This window comes from Stegodyphus dumicola, chromosome X1 (assembly GCF_044657685.1).
Source record: "Stegodyphus dumicola isolate Sdum_Otavi_A_Nest chromosome X1, ASM4465768v1".
Taxonomy (NCBI): Eukaryota; Metazoa; Arthropoda; class Arachnida; order Araneae; family Eresidae; genus Stegodyphus; species Stegodyphus dumicola.
The window spans coordinates 126,803,529-126,822,196 of record NC_140780.1 but is presented as its reverse complement, the minus strand read 5'-3'; the positions used below and the strand labels follow the sequence as shown (position 1 = coordinate 126,822,196).

Genomic DNA, 18,668 nt, shown 5'->3' with positions numbered 1-18,668 from the left:
ATATATTTAAATACCGAATGTTTAAATTCTGATTTCTGGTTTTTGAAAATTGTTAGCACCAATGAATTTTCAGCTTATTGCTGATTGCTGGCTTGACTGACATCTTAAATCTTCCATTTATAGTAAGAATTGAAATGGAATTATTTTAAACGCTTACTGCGAAATTTCTGTGAAACAACAAGTATTTATTTACCGAATACTTCATTACTATGATTAAATCTGAGTTCCTTAATTCAGAAATGTGGCGTTCAAATTTTAATCTTAAAAAGATCATTCACTTCAGTTCTACTGTACACTTTTGATTTTAAACAGCCTGTATTTGTTACGTTGAGATAATGTAGCAGAAGAAAATTTGTATTTACTTTTATCTGATAAATAGTGATATTATAAAGAATTGATTGAAATATTACAATTCAAAGATACAATAAGAATTAATAAGTTTAAATCAAGCTCTGTTTGAATATCAATAGTTGGGAAGAATAGCTTATTCTTCAGAAAAAGAAAACAGTAATCAGCGAAAATAAGAGTATACTCAACTAGTGCTAAAATTAATAAACTGATATACAACAACATTCAGATTTTACCTATATATTTAAAAAAGGGTATTTCTAAGGACTGATTCAAATTTTTGTCGATATTGTATAAACTCTTTTATTTCTCTTTTCCTTTTGATTAGACTTTTACATACCGTGCTGAATATTATTGAAAACTGAAAGTATGAGCTTGAAAATGAGTTTCAAAATATTTTGTGCACTGCATTAAGATGTTGAAAATTATGTTATTAATTTTATCATTATCAAAGTATTTTATTTTTTGAAATTATCAGTTAAAAGTGTTGTTGTTATGACTAAGCTCCGTTGCCTGAAATCAGAACAAACCCACGAAATTCACCGCGGCAGGGATTACAAGATTACTCCAGTCCTTGGCAAGAGCCTTGGACACATTATAGGTGATAATTCGGTTTTGCCCATACCCCATTTTTAAGGGAAAGCGACCCGAATGGTGGGTCTAAGGGTATCCCATTCCTCTTCCCCTACCACCAGTCACCAGTCCACACGAGAGAACATTCAGCTTGGCATATGTTTAGAGTGCCCTCATGACGCAAAGACGCTATGCATTTACAAACATCCATGCTTTCTCCGGGTTTCGAAATCGGACTCTTCGGTACGATAGGCAGAGTGACTGGACACTGCGGCGTTTGGGCGGCTAGTTAAAAGTGTTTCTGTTATGAATTTATACTCTTTACTAAGAAATATTTATTTTAGTTTAAATTTGTAAGAAAATCTAAGGTATTCAAATAGCTAATAAAAACAGAAATGGATGCTTTTGGTTTGCACAAACAGTTTTCTCAAGATACAATTCTTCAAGAAGTTTCCTTGTTTACAGATTAGAAAAATCAAAACGATGAGATAAAATAAAGCAATAGGAGCTATAATATTTGCAGGCATAATACCGTGGATTTTCACATAAAACAGTTGTCCTCAGTACCACATGACAAATTACAAATTAAGTCATGTTAAAATACGAAACATCGGTTCCCGAAACAATTTTAAGTAATAATTTAACAGATTATTTATTTAAAAGAACTTTTGTATTAAGGAAAAATAGGAAAAGAATACCAGAGTTAAGATTTTAGAATCTGCCAGTACAAGAAAGAGCAGATACAAATACAAATTTTCTTCTGAATTTTGGCTATTAAAAATGAGAAATATTTTTAAAAATTCTTTTTAAAACATTATTTAGAAATTCAGAAGTTACTGACAAAATGCGGATTTAAGTCGAACGAATAAAGACATATAAATGGTTTTAGAGCTAGGAATTATCTAGACGTTTGAAAAGTTTTGATACTACAGCAAGTTAATCAAATTAATTCCGCTTTCGGTGGTTAAGACTATCCAAAGGAACAGCTAATTGATTTCAAGAATTCCATTGTCGACGTAGACATCTGAGGCTTGAACTTTGTGAAGGTCGTCTGAGAACTGATGTCCAGCCAAAACGTATTTTTGCTATTTCACAAATGAACTCATTCGATCGTCATAACCAATATAATAAAATTTAAGCATCTTTTAACATTTCAGTTACTCTACTGCAATAAATTTTGCATGATAATTCAAAAGTAAGAAAGGTATGTTCGTGATGTCCCACACAAATTAACTCAAACAAGGAGGTAGGTTAAAGATTCAACTCTGGTGCCTCAAAAGCTGTCTTTGATATTGTAACAGGTGACGAAACTTGGATTTATTCTTAGGAGTCTGAAAACAAAATAACAGTCTTATTTTTAGAAGTTTCAAACTGAAGCAAATCATACAAACGTAATTCATGCAAGAAGTATTTCGAAGAAAATGATTTTCAGTTCTTTCCATGTACAGCGTGAAATCTCTATTTTTCAATGAAGAATCCTGTGTATATGTAAGTACGTATGTGTGTATGTTCCTATTTGTGAAAAAACAACGGCACCTAGAGCCATAAAATTTTGAATGCAAGTAGTTCTCCGTCGAGCATGGGCACATCGAAGATTTAATTTCGAATTTCCATTTTATTTTATTCTAGCCGCTATGCGGCCAGCCTTCGTCTGGCTTTTAAATGTACCGGAAAATGCCTAAAAGGAGCACCAATTATTAAATTTAAAAATTGCACAGAATTTTACTTGGCAAAACAATTTATCCAAAAAAAAAATTCAATAAAAATGTATTACGCATAAAAAAATTACAATGAAATAAGCAGTATCCCTTAATACAAATATTAATTATCCTAATAAATAAATTAACCAATTTCCTGTTGCCTTCTCTCGACAAACGTTCAGTATCCAAGAGAAACAAATTTAAAAACTGCACAGAATTATCGCCCTCATTTTTTCCGAGTGGCAACAGTGCTGGTATCAGCAACAGTGATATATCAGCAACAATGGCACGCAGCCATTGTTGCATATATAATGAGAGAGATATATAGGTTCGATGCGATTTCATTAAAAAACACAGAATAAAAAACAAATCTCATTCGAATTTTGAAAAAAAATCGCTTCTAGGTGTACTGGCTCTTGTCTAGATGCACCCATGTACCAAATTTCGTAGCCCTGGGTCTATTAGCTTATTCGCAGCACGAACAAAAGACACGCACAGACAGAGACGGAGTCTTCCTTTTATATATATAGATAGATTTTGTAGTAATTTAAAGAGACTTTTTGATTAATAAATTCAGAGATTTAAAAGCGATTGTTACAATATTGCTCGAAGTAAAATATCTTTATCTCCAGCTCACCAGACTGTTGCCATTCGCAAAATATAAGATATTAATCTTTGAATTTTAATCATCAAACTCGGTTACATATAAACAGTGTGTTTCCACTGCCTGCCATTTGGTTAAAGCTTGAGATACTTAACTCTCTAATTTAATATGTCTTTTATTAATAAAGAAGCTAAGTAATTTAAAAGTAATAAACGCAGTTCTGAAAATAGTTTTTCTACATTTTAATCTGGTTGATTTTGGCAAAAATGCCTTTAAATCGTAATAAATGTACTTGGAAATATTAAACATTTCTATGAAACTAAACTAGCTGGACTCATTAAAATCATTATATATTTTTTTTCCTTTTTATGGTAATTATTTTAGACGGCTTGTGGCGCAAGTGGTTGATCTATTATAAAGTTTTTAGTCTTCGCGTACATTGTGGTATACGACTAAAGAAATAGAGAATGACTGTAATTAAAAATTAACTCTTGTAACAAATATTCCCATAAATATAATCTGATTTTGTATATTGTTCAAATAATCTGTTTTTATGCATTATGCAATTCTTATATATGTTCTAATCTGTTTTTGTATATTATGCAAACAATATCGGTATATGTATATTATGCAAATATTCTGCTAGGTCTTCTGCTAAAGAATAATCTTAATTAAAAGATTCAGTTACTATAAAAAGTCAAAATTGCCTAAGATTTTTCTGTTCAGTATTTTACATTTTAACATTTTAACTCATAAATTGACATGGCGCAGTCTTGATCGTAGAGCAGTGCAATAGTAAACGTATTTCAAATACGTAGCCATCGAATGAATAAAAGTTACTGTACGTTGTAGGGTTTCCCTTATTATGCATAGCAAATTTATTTTAAGTTTGATACCGTTCCTGAACTCCTCAACTTTACCTCACGTTTTCTCGCCAGGATGTAAATTTAACGTTAAGCGAAGTGAATATTTGAACGGATGAATCTCTGAGTTTATTCAAAGCGTGTTTTGAATCATTTTGAATTAAATAGAGGGCTAATTTTTACCCTTTTTCTGTGCTGGTAATTTATTCACGCCTGTGCGAGAATTCGTCAGATTCATTGTGGAATCTAATTTAGTTTATGTGGAATCAAAGAGGCAGATCTTACAAGATTATAAATGAAATGAGAACTTAAGAAAAGAATTTGAGATTTCACTTTTAAAATTTCCTGATAGCGGTATCATATTATAACCGCATATAATTTTTTTTACAGTTGCAGAATAAATTATATCTCACTTTCGCTTTTCCAAGAAAATTGCAGTTGTTCTAAATTAGAATAAATCCTAAAAGTACGAACATACATTCTAAATTTTCTATAAATTGAAGCATATAAAAGTTCTTGAAGCCGTGGTAAAGTGTATTTAATAAATTTAAACTAGACCTAAATCAAAGAATGAGTAAAGGTGAGTTCTTAGGTTTAATATCTTAAGATGGCCTGATTTTTGCGTTTTAAAAAACTACAAAAAAGAATATAGAAGTTCGGAAATAATCGGGTTTAACGTAGGATAGTTATAAAAGGAGGAAATCTGAGAGATCTGAACTTCTGAGTAATCATTTCTTTAGTGCATTTACTAACTACTACGTATTTTATACTTTCTATGATGTGAACCAAGTCGACTTCTGATGTGAACCAAAGTCGGAGATATATTTTATACTTTCTATGATGTGAACCAAAGTCGGATATTTATACAGAATAGGCTATGGATAATAGTCTATTTTGTATAAATATATCTCCATCCTGAACCATTGCTATGACAGAGACCTGAAGAAACTACATAGTTCAATAATTTCTTAAGGCTTACCACTGACGCACTTTTATGGTATAATGAAATATTGATCTGCTTAAGAAATTTTAAACTTGCTTAACAGAGGATTACGTGAACTGTGTTGATGACAAGTTCTTTGATAAAGATATCAGTCCTGCAATTTGGAATGTGAATTTTTGATAAATTATATTTTATAAGCTTATACATCTTACCTTGTCAGGTACAAAGATATTTCTAGTGAAACACACTTCACATTCATACGTCTTTTGATTCATTCTAAGTAACTTCAAATCTCATATTCTCTTCTTTTCCTGTTTGGATAAATGTGATGAATTGTTTTATTTTGGACATTCTCTTTCACAACAAAGCACTCGCTTTAAGTAAAAAGTGCTTCATTTTGCTCTTCTTTTCTTTTCCATTTCTGTTATTTCATACATTGCCTAATCATCAGGATTAGGCAAAGTGCCTCATTTTGCTCTTCTTTTCTTTTCTGTTTCTGTTATTTCATATATTATCTAATCATCAGGATTTCACAACACTCCATCTTGAAAATTTCGCTGGCTTTCAGAAAAGCGCTTGAAGCGGATTTCCTAATTAACTACTTAATTATCAAGGTATTTCTTGATGTCCTTTTTTCCTTCATTCTGTTACAAAGTAGTGGAAGTGTCATCCATACTTAATGCAATGAATTGTGGGATGGCATATATTGGTAGTTAGATCTGTAGGCTAGATAATAAATCTAACGCATATTGTTGTTCTTGTCTCCCTTACGACTTTTGTTGTTGGGCGAACGTTCTAAAGTATCCACATTGTTCGGTTTTTGTATATTATGCAAATAATTCCTTTCTGAAAATCCTGGGTTTCCTGACTTTTCTGATTTCTGAGTTTCTTGACTGTATAAACACTATCTAAATCCCTTGAAGTTTACAGAATTAAAATTTAAAATGTGCCTTGGTTCTTTAATTATCATTTTTAACATTTTTCACATACCAACTTCTGTTATATAAATCTGGCATTTTTGAACGCTGCAGAATGTATTGCAACCTGTTTAATTCACAATGATATATTCTCATTTAAACTATACTATTTATGAATTGTTTGCAGTTCAATGTAGAAAATGTTCTTGCATGTTTCACTCATATTCAAGACAAAGACAATGTTTCTAGGTCCTAGCTCTCTGATTATTGCTAGATGTTTTGATACCATAAATTTCACATCAGTTTTAATTTGCAATCATTCACCTAATTTAAACCACAGGTCATTTGCTTTCTATTCACGCTTCATGCTAGAAGATGTAGGAATGTGATTAGTTGTCCGTGTAAATGCCTTTTTATATCTTGTGACAGCAACTTTTATAACTGCAAAGACGGCTTTATTTAGGTTGGGTTGAATAATCATAATTCATAACTGAAAACATGCTTTGCTATACTCAAAAAGGTAACTTAATGGCTTAGTTCTATAAAAATATGAAGAAAACGATTGTAATTTTATTAATGTAGCTCTAATACATTCTCATGAAATTTTCTTTTCTCGTGAGTGAGAGATAGATATACTATATATTATATATAAGTACATAGATATATATATCTCTCTTTCTATATATATATATATATATATATGAGAGAGATTGATAGATATACACATATAATCTACGGAAGTGGCTCTCAAACCTTTTTGCCCCATGCACCCCTTTTGCTATTGCTAGACGATCTCCTCCCTCCCCATTCTTTCCAAAACTCGAAAAATACAAATACATTTATTTAAAATTAAATTATTTTTAATGTGGTTTAAAAATTAGAAAAGAAATACTATACAGAAAATGTTGATAAATGACAAACCTAGGATAAAAGTAGTTTTATACACCCATAAACTAAACCTAAATGCTTAATATGTAAATAGAAAACTGGCTGCATTCCACCCCTTGAAACTAGAAAATTTCCACTGGTTGATAACCCTGACCAATAGAATTTATAAATTATATATATAGAGAGAGAGAGAGCTTATAAACTATTATAATTAATATATAAGTGCTGTATATATATATATATAAGTTTTGTATGGGACGCAAGTTTATCAACCGCTGGCATATATTAAAAAAATAATTTGTAATCAAGCTAAATCCCAAAATTATCATGACCACCTGCACCTCATTTTGCAGAAGTTCATATTATTTCCCTCCACAGAAACTTATTCTACGAATAATTTGAAGGAGGTAAACAGTAGCAAGAAAAGAGGCGTAATATGTCTCATTTCAGATTCAAAATTCAAAATGCCTTTGTTTAATTATCCGTGTTACATGAGAATCAAACATTTGCTGTGACAATCGAATTACAAATCTAGTGCGAGGCGTGAGTAAGTACCATATTCGTTCTAGTCAGGAGCCTCCAAAGTGCTCTCATAGGACAAATCATGAACACACTTGTGTGCAGCTTTGGCATTTAAGAGATTTTCAGTCATAAGGGATATAGTTGAAAATTAATTCAAGCATGAGATCCATTTCTGTGTAAATTCCATAACATTAAATTCTTAAATATATCTACATATAAATAATGCACAGTAAGCATTATGTTTGTCTTGAGAGAAATGCTAAGTGTCCATTAGATTATAATCGGACATTACTCTAGATCTAAACCTCATCTCATGTGAGCACTTGCTGGCATTCTGTCTCCTCATTCTCGCTGAATTCAGTTATCATAGAAGTGCACTTTTTATGAGCAATTAAAATGCTAATTTTGAGCCTTGCAAAGGTTTTTAATAATTTAATAACTCCTTATGAGGAAATCTCTGGAATCGTTTGAGAGATCGGTGATATAACCTAACTGCATTTCTGCATTGCTGCATTGAAAGACTTGAAGTTTCCATTTCATAAAATTCACAAAAAATTTGCATCAGTTTTGGAGATGACGCTTTGCCGTATCAACCCAGGATACCAGGTGGCATTTTGCATTCTCAGCAGGCGACATATCCGTTTTTCGATCGAATTCTGAATTGTATTACGTAAACATCAGACATGTTTGACAGAGAGTTAAAAGTGTCACTTTAACTCTCAAAATACAGACTAAGCTTCAGCATTGCATTAATCGATGAAAAGAACTTCTTATTTCTATCAGAAATTTAGTCGTCCGGAAATCTAAGAAAATCAAAAAATAAAGTCGCGCGTAGGGATATTTCACGGCATTTTAGTTCTGCACATATTTTTAGAAGTTGCTCAAATTAAAAGCAATATGCATTAGCGCTTCAGTTTTCCTAAGAAGTGAAAACTTGTGTCTAAAAGTTAGAATATATATAATCAAACAGCTGTCCCGCTCAAGAGGAGTCTAGCGGGTAAATTGGAGGTACACTGGTAAGGACGTCGGTTCGATTCTGAGTTGCGGAGCATACTGACTGCTTGGATATTTTCGTGCTTTCTCCTTAACAGATGTAAAAATGGGCCCATTTCCCTTAAAAAACCTCTACAGATGTATTTCTTTTCAGCAAGGTGCTCCTTATAACGTTACTGCAATAAAATAAAACCACAGACAACCAACTAATCATCACTCTACAGCGATCTTAATCGGGTCTAGACATAAGTCTACATTCACGCGTCTTCAGGCAAACTTTTTCTGTTACTGTTTAAATTTGTTTATTTATTTCTGATACTATGAATTTCTATATAAGCTATCATACAACCTTTGATTCACAGTTTTCCTTCAATGTCTTTCGTTTTTATAGACTCGTTCCGACAGAAAATCTTAAGGACTTTTGCAATTATTAGCTTTTTTTTTTTTTTTTTTTTTTTTTTTTTTTGTAATTTGTGTTATAAATTGGTACGAAATTAATGAGCTAAGCATATTATTTACTTTCAAAATTATATTTATTTTATCTTCTTTAATAATTTTACCATTTTAATGTTTATGTTTTCTATGCATCTTTTTACAGTTGTATCATTTATTTGTTTTTTACTTTATGCAATTAGCTACAATATAGTGACTAATAATTACAGATTAATGCTTAGTTTCTTACTTTCCTTTACATTTAACTACACATTTTTCTTCGTTGAAAACTGAAATTTTTAATGAGAACGTAAACTGAATTTTTAAGATAAATAGTTGCATCTGTTTAGCGAATAATACAACAGAATTTAATGTTGAATGTATTTTAGTCCTCATTATATTATAACGAGTGTATAAATACTGAAATAAAATTTAAGAAATGAATTAAATATAAAGATTTTTTTTCCAGTTTATCTAATTCACGCTTCCTGCTTCAAAAACATTTCCTTGGCTGAAGAAAAGTGCGCACCAAAATACAGACATCTAATTGAAATATCAAAAAATGTGAACGAAGAACAAAACGTTGACGAAGGCCTGCGTGAGTCGTGTTGGTAAGTTAGTAACTTTTAGAAATCATTATATGATTACAATAGTATAATACAGCAAGCTGGAAAAAAAGGTAGCAAATCAATTATTACAAGTTTAATTTCTGTTATTTCAGTATTAATTAACTACTTAATTCTTCTTACTTCTATCACACGTCTGAAATATTTCTTGGAAAATAAGAGGGAAATGCATTAAAAAAATGACAATTATTCAAATAAAATTAAATTTAACTTCACGTTGTATGTGGAAAAATTGTTTAGTTCTTTATTTCTTAAACACTCATTAGTAAAATCCAAGGTACTTTATTTATATATGTTTAAAATTTATTATAATTTTTATAATATACCAAAGATCCTTGTACTAAAGAGTACCTGTAAAGTGTATTTTAAGTATCTTCAATAGAATATTAAGCCTTTAGTTAATTTTTAAATATTAATATCCTGTTCATACGTATCACTTCCTTTTGTATTGATTTTTTTACTATGAGAAATGAACAAGGTAAGAATATGAATACATATAGTTAGTACGCAAGATAAAAATTCGAAAGATATTTCTATTACAAGATGTAAGTATAATAAAACACATTTTTCCTATAGCATTAAAAGTAATGAAGGAAAAGTGCAATTTAGATACATGTGAAGCTGTGGCAAGAAACTTTTTAACGTTACACCACAAATGAACCTTAGTAGGGTAAGGAATGAACTGTATTTTTGAGTTAATTCTTGAAATGCGATTCTTTAGCAATCTTTTGCAGGACGTTTTAAGGGTCATAAAAGTTTCAAGGGAAAATAGATTAAGGTCCAAAAGGTCAGAAATAACGTGATCTTAATGCTTCTTGCCAGCTACTTATACCCTTTTTGAAGTAAAAACATCTATGTAAAGTCTCCATATACAATAATATAACATAAGGAACTGCGAAGCTTGCTTAACCATTTAACTGGCTGAGAGTTCCTGTTTTAATAGTAAAACTACGGATGATAAACGTACACTTTTTTCTACCTAGAGAAAATGTCAGTCAGAATGATAAACTGCATTACTTCCAGAGGTAACACAGTCCAATGGAATAACCGAATCACTTTTTATGGCGTTATTCTATACATATTCCAGGCGATAAAATTCCAAAATTTTAGTTTTACATCGAAGGAAAATACATATAATGTGTTCATTGTTCTTTAAAAGCTTCTCCAATCCCACGCGTGTTCTTTACTATGCTTCGCTCAAAAGACGGATACTTTGCCAAAGATGGAAAATACTTTTCTTCTAATATAGTTTCATTTTAATATGTCTTCTCAAATAGCTCTCTCATTTGTAATTAATTTTACTATCTTATACTTTTTATATTACAGTTATACAATCTGTAAAAGTATTTTTAAACGAACGATTAATATTTCTTCTTTGGTGATAGTTTTCAGAAATTTAAGATTATATATTTTCTAATAAAAATTGCATTAGCTAATGGTATACATACAATATCTATGCCGTTATCTTGCATACTAGCGGCGTAGAGAAAAATATGCGTGAATACCCTTCCAAAAAATAAAAAGGAACAAGTCACGTTTTCTCGATTACGCTTAATAAAACCAGTTGCCATGGCGCAGCAAGTAAGAAACGCTCAGCTGTGCGATAGGTAAGCAGTGCTTAAGTAAGGAAGGGTCAGTTTTCAGTGGAAGCAATTGGACTGTAAATTAAATTCCGCAGTGTTTACACTATTCTTTTACAAAGTCGGGTCTTAGCCCCTGGAAACTACGGCTGGCATGATGAACCTCAACATCCCCAGCAGTCTCAGACATTTTCAATAGAACTGAATTGTAGAGCGTCTGTTGCCCAGTTCAGTTGAATGGTATCGTCATTTTCAGATTATTCAGTCACCAGAAAGGATCAATGAATTCGGAAATTTGATTTATTAGAAACGTCCTGAGGCCGCAGACACCTAAAACGCCTTACCAGCAAAACTTCACCCTTTTATATCTACGAAGTTCCCGTTCCTGTGTTGTAAACATGCTTAATCGAGGACATTTACAGAGATTCCTTTCCAGTCACGCAAACTATAATTCTAGGTCTTACGATAACTATAATTCTAGGTTCACGATAGGGTAATAGAATTGAGCGTTTCAGGGTCTTTACAGAGTTGAGAATGAGAACTCGGGCAGGGTTATTTGTACTGCATTAGCGATGCAGAACACATCGATGCAGAATAAACTAATGGCTAACAGTGTTAACATGTTACCTTTCGTAACACACATTAACCCTTCGGCGGTTGCAAGATTAAGCAATTCTTTCTTCCCAAACACGTGCGATATTTGTCAGTTGTAAATTTTTAATGCAAGCTGTTGTTTTGCAGCACCCATTGCGATGTGCAACTGGGATGCGAGTTTAGCTCGTTAATGAACTTCAAAAGGTTACGATGCTTAAAAAATAGAATAATTAGGTTTATTTTTTAGCAAAAAAATAAGAGAAATTAGCAGTGCCGTCGCCAGGATTCGAACTTTAGACCTCTCGAGTGCAAGTCGGACGTGCTTTCAATCCCACCACGAAATTACATGGTAAGGAGAGAGAAAATACCTTATATTCTTCCGCATGTAAAAGGTGACTGAGGAGGAGGGACACAGTCGCCCAATCCAGGAGGCGACGAATTATCGTCCACCATAGTTCAGGTCTTGCGCATTCAGTTATTGAGTGTACTTAGATTTGTTTAAGCAGGAAAACTTACCAATGCCTTCCCAGGGATTTAAACTTCGGACCTACCGGTTACCAGCCGATTGTAACTGCTTCTAATTGCACCACGGAGGCACCCGGTAAAGACGAGAAAATGCGTTACGATATCATGAATTCGAAAACTATCATTCAGTTTTTGATTCGAAATATACATATTCCTTTTTTGACCCGAAAAATATTAATTCTGAAGGCATATGATGCTAAACTTTAAAAACTGTTTAAAAGATAAAACTCGGAAAATATCCATTCTCTTCCCCTCTTTTTTTTTTTTTTTTTTTTTTTTTTTTTTTTTTTTTTGTGGGGTTGAGAGGGAAAGAAAATAAAATCGAAGACCTATTAGCCTATTAGATGTATGCAATCATATGACTCTAGTAGAGTAAAATTAATATTAATAATAACGAATCTAAAGATAATTAAGTCTTTATTGGAAGTCTTATATCTGGCAAATTTATAATAAAGTGGTGAACTTTTTTTGAAAGTTTGGATACAGACAGAAATTTTAAAAGTATGAAGTATTGCATCAAATATGAACACAATTACCTACAAAGTGTATCAGTACAGCGGTGAGAAACTTTCGGGAGAGACAGAGTACACCTAGATTATGGGAAATCACATAGCAACGCATGGCCGGAAACGCTTTCCTGGCGCGGTAGTGATGACACAAAACGAAAAAAAAAAAAAAGAAGGACACAAACAGTGAGACAAAACGTGTTTTATTATGCTTAGTACAGCAGAAACCAACAAATAATAATAAAAACAAACAACGATTGTTATTAAAGAAGGTGTTCGAAATTAAGACCCCGGACCGTGATGCAGGCCTCACTTCTCCGGCTCATGGAAGATCTGCATCACAAATGGAAGATCGCATAGAAGATGCATGACGCACGGCTCCTGCGTCACGGTCCGTGTCGTAATTTCGAACACCTTTGATGACGATCATTGTCTCTTTATGTAGTTTTTTTGTTGGTTTTTTACTGTACTCCGAATAATAAACATGTTTTCTCACCCCGTTCGGGGCCTTTCTTGATGTTGCCAATACCGTGCTAGGAAAGCGTTTCCGACCATGCATTGCTGTGTAATTTCCCATCGTCTAGGTGTGCTCTATTTCACTTGAAAGTTTGTCACCTCTGTACTGATACACCCTGTATATCGATGTTACTTTTTTATTTACGATGCTAAAGAATTTTAAGTTATATTCATTTGGAAGTTAATCTCTATTAGTTTCGTTTCCATTTCTTGCTCAGTCAGACCTTAAATAAACTTTATAAACTTATTCCAAACCAATGATTTTCCAAATGAATCTAGTTATAACTAAGCTAGCTCATAATTTCTAATTGATTTATATTTGAAATACCAAAAGATCGTACTGATTTCCAGTCAAGTACTAGTAAGCTTTCTAGTTTCTGAGCTCTCTGGTTGAGTTCGTAATATCCGGTCTTGAGACTTAACTAAATTTAATACTGCTTTCCTAAATTCTGTATCTTCAGGAAAACGGTATACTTCTTTATCTTCTGATTTTTTTTTATAATGCTTATCTCGTTTCTACTTCTAAAATTGTTGGAATTGTTCTGAGTTTTATTAACTCTGAAATTTCCGTCATTTCCCTTTCCTCTTTGGTTGCCTAAATATTCAGATATTTTCCGAGATCTCGAAATTCTGTGAACTGTTCAAGCTTCTATTTGATTCTCTGTATAAGATCACTTTTATCATTGGAGTCTGATAATCGTTTATTGATAATTTATTTGGAAAAACTGACTTCTGCTTTAGTTTTTACCCTCTGATGCTGTATAAATAATTCTATCTACAGATATATGTCAGTGAGATAACGAAGTAAGTTATGGCACATTACTTTTGTGAAGTTGGTAACTGCTTATGGTAGTTATCTGCATAAAATTTAAACTTTACACTTTATAAATGAATTCACTGATGAAAATGCCTTGACTAAAAAAAGAACGTTTCAAACTTTTTAATAATGCAAGTTTTCAAAGAATATTTTTTATGAAATCAAAATCTTAATGATGAAATGGTTTTCCTGATTTAATAGTGAGGTACGATTTCCGAAAATGAAATTCTTGCCGTCATCTTGAAGTATTAAAAAAATGGTATTTCAGACTGTTTTTTCAACCCAAACTGGTTGCGGAATTATTAATGCTGATAAATCATGTCACACTTACGATGTTATTTCGATTTAAGTTATCATAAGTACTAATAACATTCCTTATTTTCATAAAAGAGCTTGTAGAAATTAGAAAACATGCATTTGCTTGTAATGCAAATATTTTTCCCCTTATAAACCATCCCCAGTTTTCTTCGGTGAATATTTCCCCTGCACAATTTTCTTGAAAATTGCAGTTATAATTTTCTATCTTTTAAACAGACCTAAGATATAATTTTAGTAGTCACTGAACTTCTTCGTTTGTAAGTAATGCGTAAAACATTATTTATTGCATTTTTAGTTTTATATTTTCCGTAGTTCTGTAATTAGGTATTTCTTTTTATATGCAATTTATATAAATTTTTATCTCAACGTATGAAATTAATACTAATTACTCTTTAGGTCTTTGGCAATTTCTTTTAATTCAGGCAGTGTTTTAAATATTCAATTTACATACTTTCAAGTTTCTAAATTTGTTTTCCTTTTATAACTTAACGTTTATTCTTTTCTTAGAAGATATATTTTACTTGAAATTTCGTTCATAATATTTTAATCTCTTCTAATTTCTTGGATGAAATACAAAAATGGAATAACTAAGGAGCGTAATTCGTAGAACTATACTTCCAACTACATTTACTTGAAAATATAATTAGTTTTAAGCAAACTTAAAGGAGAAAAGTAATTGAAACAACTGCTCATGGACACAACATTTCTGAACATGTTTTCTATTCTCTTTAAGTTCATTAATATTCATTTAAAATTTATTTTGACTTTTTGAAAATCAGTTATACCGTTATTTATAAATAGTTCTTGAAGTTATGATGTATTTCTCCAGCCTTCTTAGCATACCTTCGTGGTGTAGTGATCAACACACTCGGCGCATATTCGAAAGGTCCGTGGTTCGAGTCAGGGCGAGGGCATTGGTCATTTTTCGTGTATCCTGCTTGGAAATAATCCTAATGTCTCTACAAAGTGAGATAGCATATCTTCAGTTTCACTAAAATTAAGAAATCTACCTTCAGTTAAATTTTTCTCATTAGTAATACATCTTTTAAATTTAAAACACCTTTTGGAAACTCTACGAAATTGTAATGATATTTATCTTTCATTTAAGAAACTGTATTTCGAATCTAGCACTCGGATAACGTATAGAGACAATGCATTTATCAAAATAATAGCCCTATTTAAGGAATGGAGTGCGTCTAAACCAGAAAACGCAGAGCAGTTTTTAAGTTCAAGGATCGATGAAACTGCTCCAGAATAATTATCATTCCTAAAAAATAGGGAAGTAAACGTATTTTCAGCTGAAATCTGTAGATTTTATGAAGGTTTCAGAAAAGTGAGGTCCTTCAGATCAATGCGAAACATAAAGGATTGATAGCTCCAAAGTTTTCTGCCTTGTTCCTGATAAATTCTCTCTCCTAATCGAAGGAAAAAAGATTGATTTTCAATTAAAGCTGACTTATCTCGTCGACTAAAGAAGAAGGCTAATATAAGCATAAATAAATTTCAATACAGCCTTTGAAAAGAATGATATCATAGTCAGTGTAACAAATTCTAAATTATATTCTATCATAACTACTCTTCTATAAGTAATATAGCACATTACATTTATGAGCTATGAAAAATAAGTAAATGTAAGTACAAAACGTTTTAAATCAGAGTTATGTATGCGAAGTTGAATTGTTGCAAAATTTGTAAGGTTTTTTTTCTCCTCTTTTCTACATAATTTCGTGGTGTAAATGGAAGCACTTCGATGTGTATTCTGGTGGCCTGGAGTTAATATCCCCTCGAAAGGATAGCATATTTTTCATGTTCCCTGCACCGATATATCCTAATGACTCTACAACTTCAAGAAAATATAAATAATAAAAGTAAAATGTACAATATTTGGACTTTAACAATACTGTATTAATTTGGCATTGATTTCAATTTAAAAGTCCCAATAAATTTCGAAAACCGAAGGTAGGTTTTGTCATTGACAAGAATAAAATTTTTGCTACTAAGTAATTTCTTGAATAATATTAGATAATACACTGCTTAAGAACAAAACCTCTTGTGTGTCTCTTTAACGGTGTTTTTTCTTTGGAAATTTAATTTGAAATTAATCCTGACTCAAAGAATGAATTTTGTCTAAATCATAGTCATAATACATTATCTACGAAATGTGAGGAACATAAACTTTTTTGTCTACTGAAAATGTCTGAAAACTTCCAGAAAGAAAAGCAAACTTTTCAAAACATGTTCTTTATGTAACTAATAAGTTTTTCAGCCAATGTATTTGATTGAAATATTATATATGTTTGTTCAAAATGACTGACAGATTTCAATTAATATTTTGAAAAGAATTTGCCGCATAGCGTTACAAATATAATGTAGGAAGTAAAACTGCGTAAACTTTACTTAAAACAGTTTTATATGACCTTCGTTAGTTGTGCGTATAAGTGTATCAACATGGCAATCAGTGTCTTGTCATGCTTGCTCCAGGATATTCCTTTTTGGCCTCTGCATGTTGCTTACTTTATTTAGACTTAGCGATAATTTCCTCCCAGTCTATCTAAAATTTGATTACAATTTATGATACAGGAGCAAATTACTAAACATTATACATTCAATTTATGTCTTAGCAGTTCACGATCTTAGGATTATATTTTTATCTCATTACTGAACTGTTTTTAAACAAGATAAAAACTAAAAACAGGAAACTAATAACGGACATAACTTTCAGGAACTCGTTTCAACGTGTAATGAAAAGTATGTAGAAATAAACAGCTCTAAAAGCTTTAATTAATGAACTTCGTTACAGTTAATACTATTTAGGAAATCTCATGAGCATTAACAGAAATTTTGGAAATAATTATTTTCTAATCATTTTGGTTACGAATGAATATGAAGTTTTTTAAATGCATGCTTGAACTTACCTGGTTGGAAAATCTGGAATGTATAGAATTTAACAACATGCAGTAAATATGTATGATCTTCCGTGTTTTCGTCATATTTGCCACATTTAGCATTATTCAACCAAGAAAATGTCTAATACTGACATCAAGTACAGGTAAATGAAAATCTGACAAAACAATAAAAACTCAAGAAATTCAGTGGCATAGTCTAGCTTTGAAGCTAAGTAATAGCATTTTTAATAGCTTATGACGTAAATATTTTTCTGAAATAAGATAAAAGACTAAATCAGCATAGAATAATTAAAGGAAATGGGCAAACTGCGTAATATAATGCAATGGAAGCAAAGTAATGAACAAAAAATGCCTCAGTAGGTTAAAAAGGACATACTAAAATAAACTCCCTTCATCGACTAATAATTAGACGAGTAGAAGTGGGTGGAATACCAATATTTTGCCATTCGTAGTGCAGCTAAAATCTCACCGCACTAACTCTGTGCATTTCCTACCGACTCTGATGGAGAAAACCCTGGTGTACGGACCGAAGGTTCCCCACCTCTCTTCTCCTAGCACCAAACCTCTCAAGAGGGTTTCCGAATCACCAGGTTTTTTAGTGTCCTATGCCGCACAGACACTGCACACATACAAACACTCAAGCCTTCTGGGGAATATGAACACAGGCCTAATAATACGGTAGCTAGCATTGCTAACCATTATACTGGTCAGGGTGGCAATGACTAATAACTTCAAAATTCTAAAGAGAGTGGTCCTATTTAGGAAGATGGAGACAATGTTTGTTATCCATGTATAATTAGCAAGCAGATCCTATATGCGTAACTTAATGAAAGGTGCACCAAAAAAGACTAAATTTACTATTTTAAACATCAGAAAATTGTAGGAAGTGTGTATAACGTAATGCCTTCTTCTAAAATATGTCGCTGAGAGACCATTGGCGATCTAGACACGAAAACAGAAGAGCGCATTCAGTTCCACCCTAGTCTTAGAAAAGTAATATTTAGAAACAAAACAAAAGAAGAAACAAAATTCTTTAAAAAAATCTGAAAGGTTTCAGATTTCAAATTAAGTCCAAACGGGCGTTTTTTCAACATTTTGTATGTTACCTTTATTTATTAAATATCATGTTCTTTGCACTTAAACCATAAAATTCAGTTCAAGAGCAATATCGTAAAATAATTTTAAAATGAGCATTTCTTTAGAATTTCTGATACACAGTCTCGCGCGCTGGGGATAAAAATGTTTTTTCTGTACAGCGTTGCCATTGCTCGCTTTGAAATCCTTGAGTTTGTTAATCAAAAATTCGTTAAAGTTTTACAAAATATGAAATCGATAATAAAACAAATTCCAAATTTCAATTTGGGCTTCCAATGCCCATATTCGAAGGAGAATTACGTTATTCAAAATTTGCTGTTTCTAGATAGCGTTGTTTTATTACAATGCAAGAAACATATATAAATTTATGCAAATTCCTCATTCTTTAAATATAATACAGGA

At 31.7% G+C, this 18,668-nt stretch overlaps 1 protein-coding gene across 1 annotated transcript in view; it reads left to right on the top strand.

The window, feature by feature from the left end:
* Positions 1 to 18,668, top strand: part of LOC118198024 (uncharacterized) — a 286,163-nt gene that overhangs the window by 154,377 nt on the left and 113,118 nt on the right. The window contains exon 4 of the mRNA XM_085807216.1: positions 9,253 to 9,394. Coding sequence (XP_085663342.1) covers positions 9,253 to 9,394 — 142 coding nt within the window. The remainder of the gene's footprint in view (positions 1 to 9,252; positions 9,395 to 18,668) is intronic.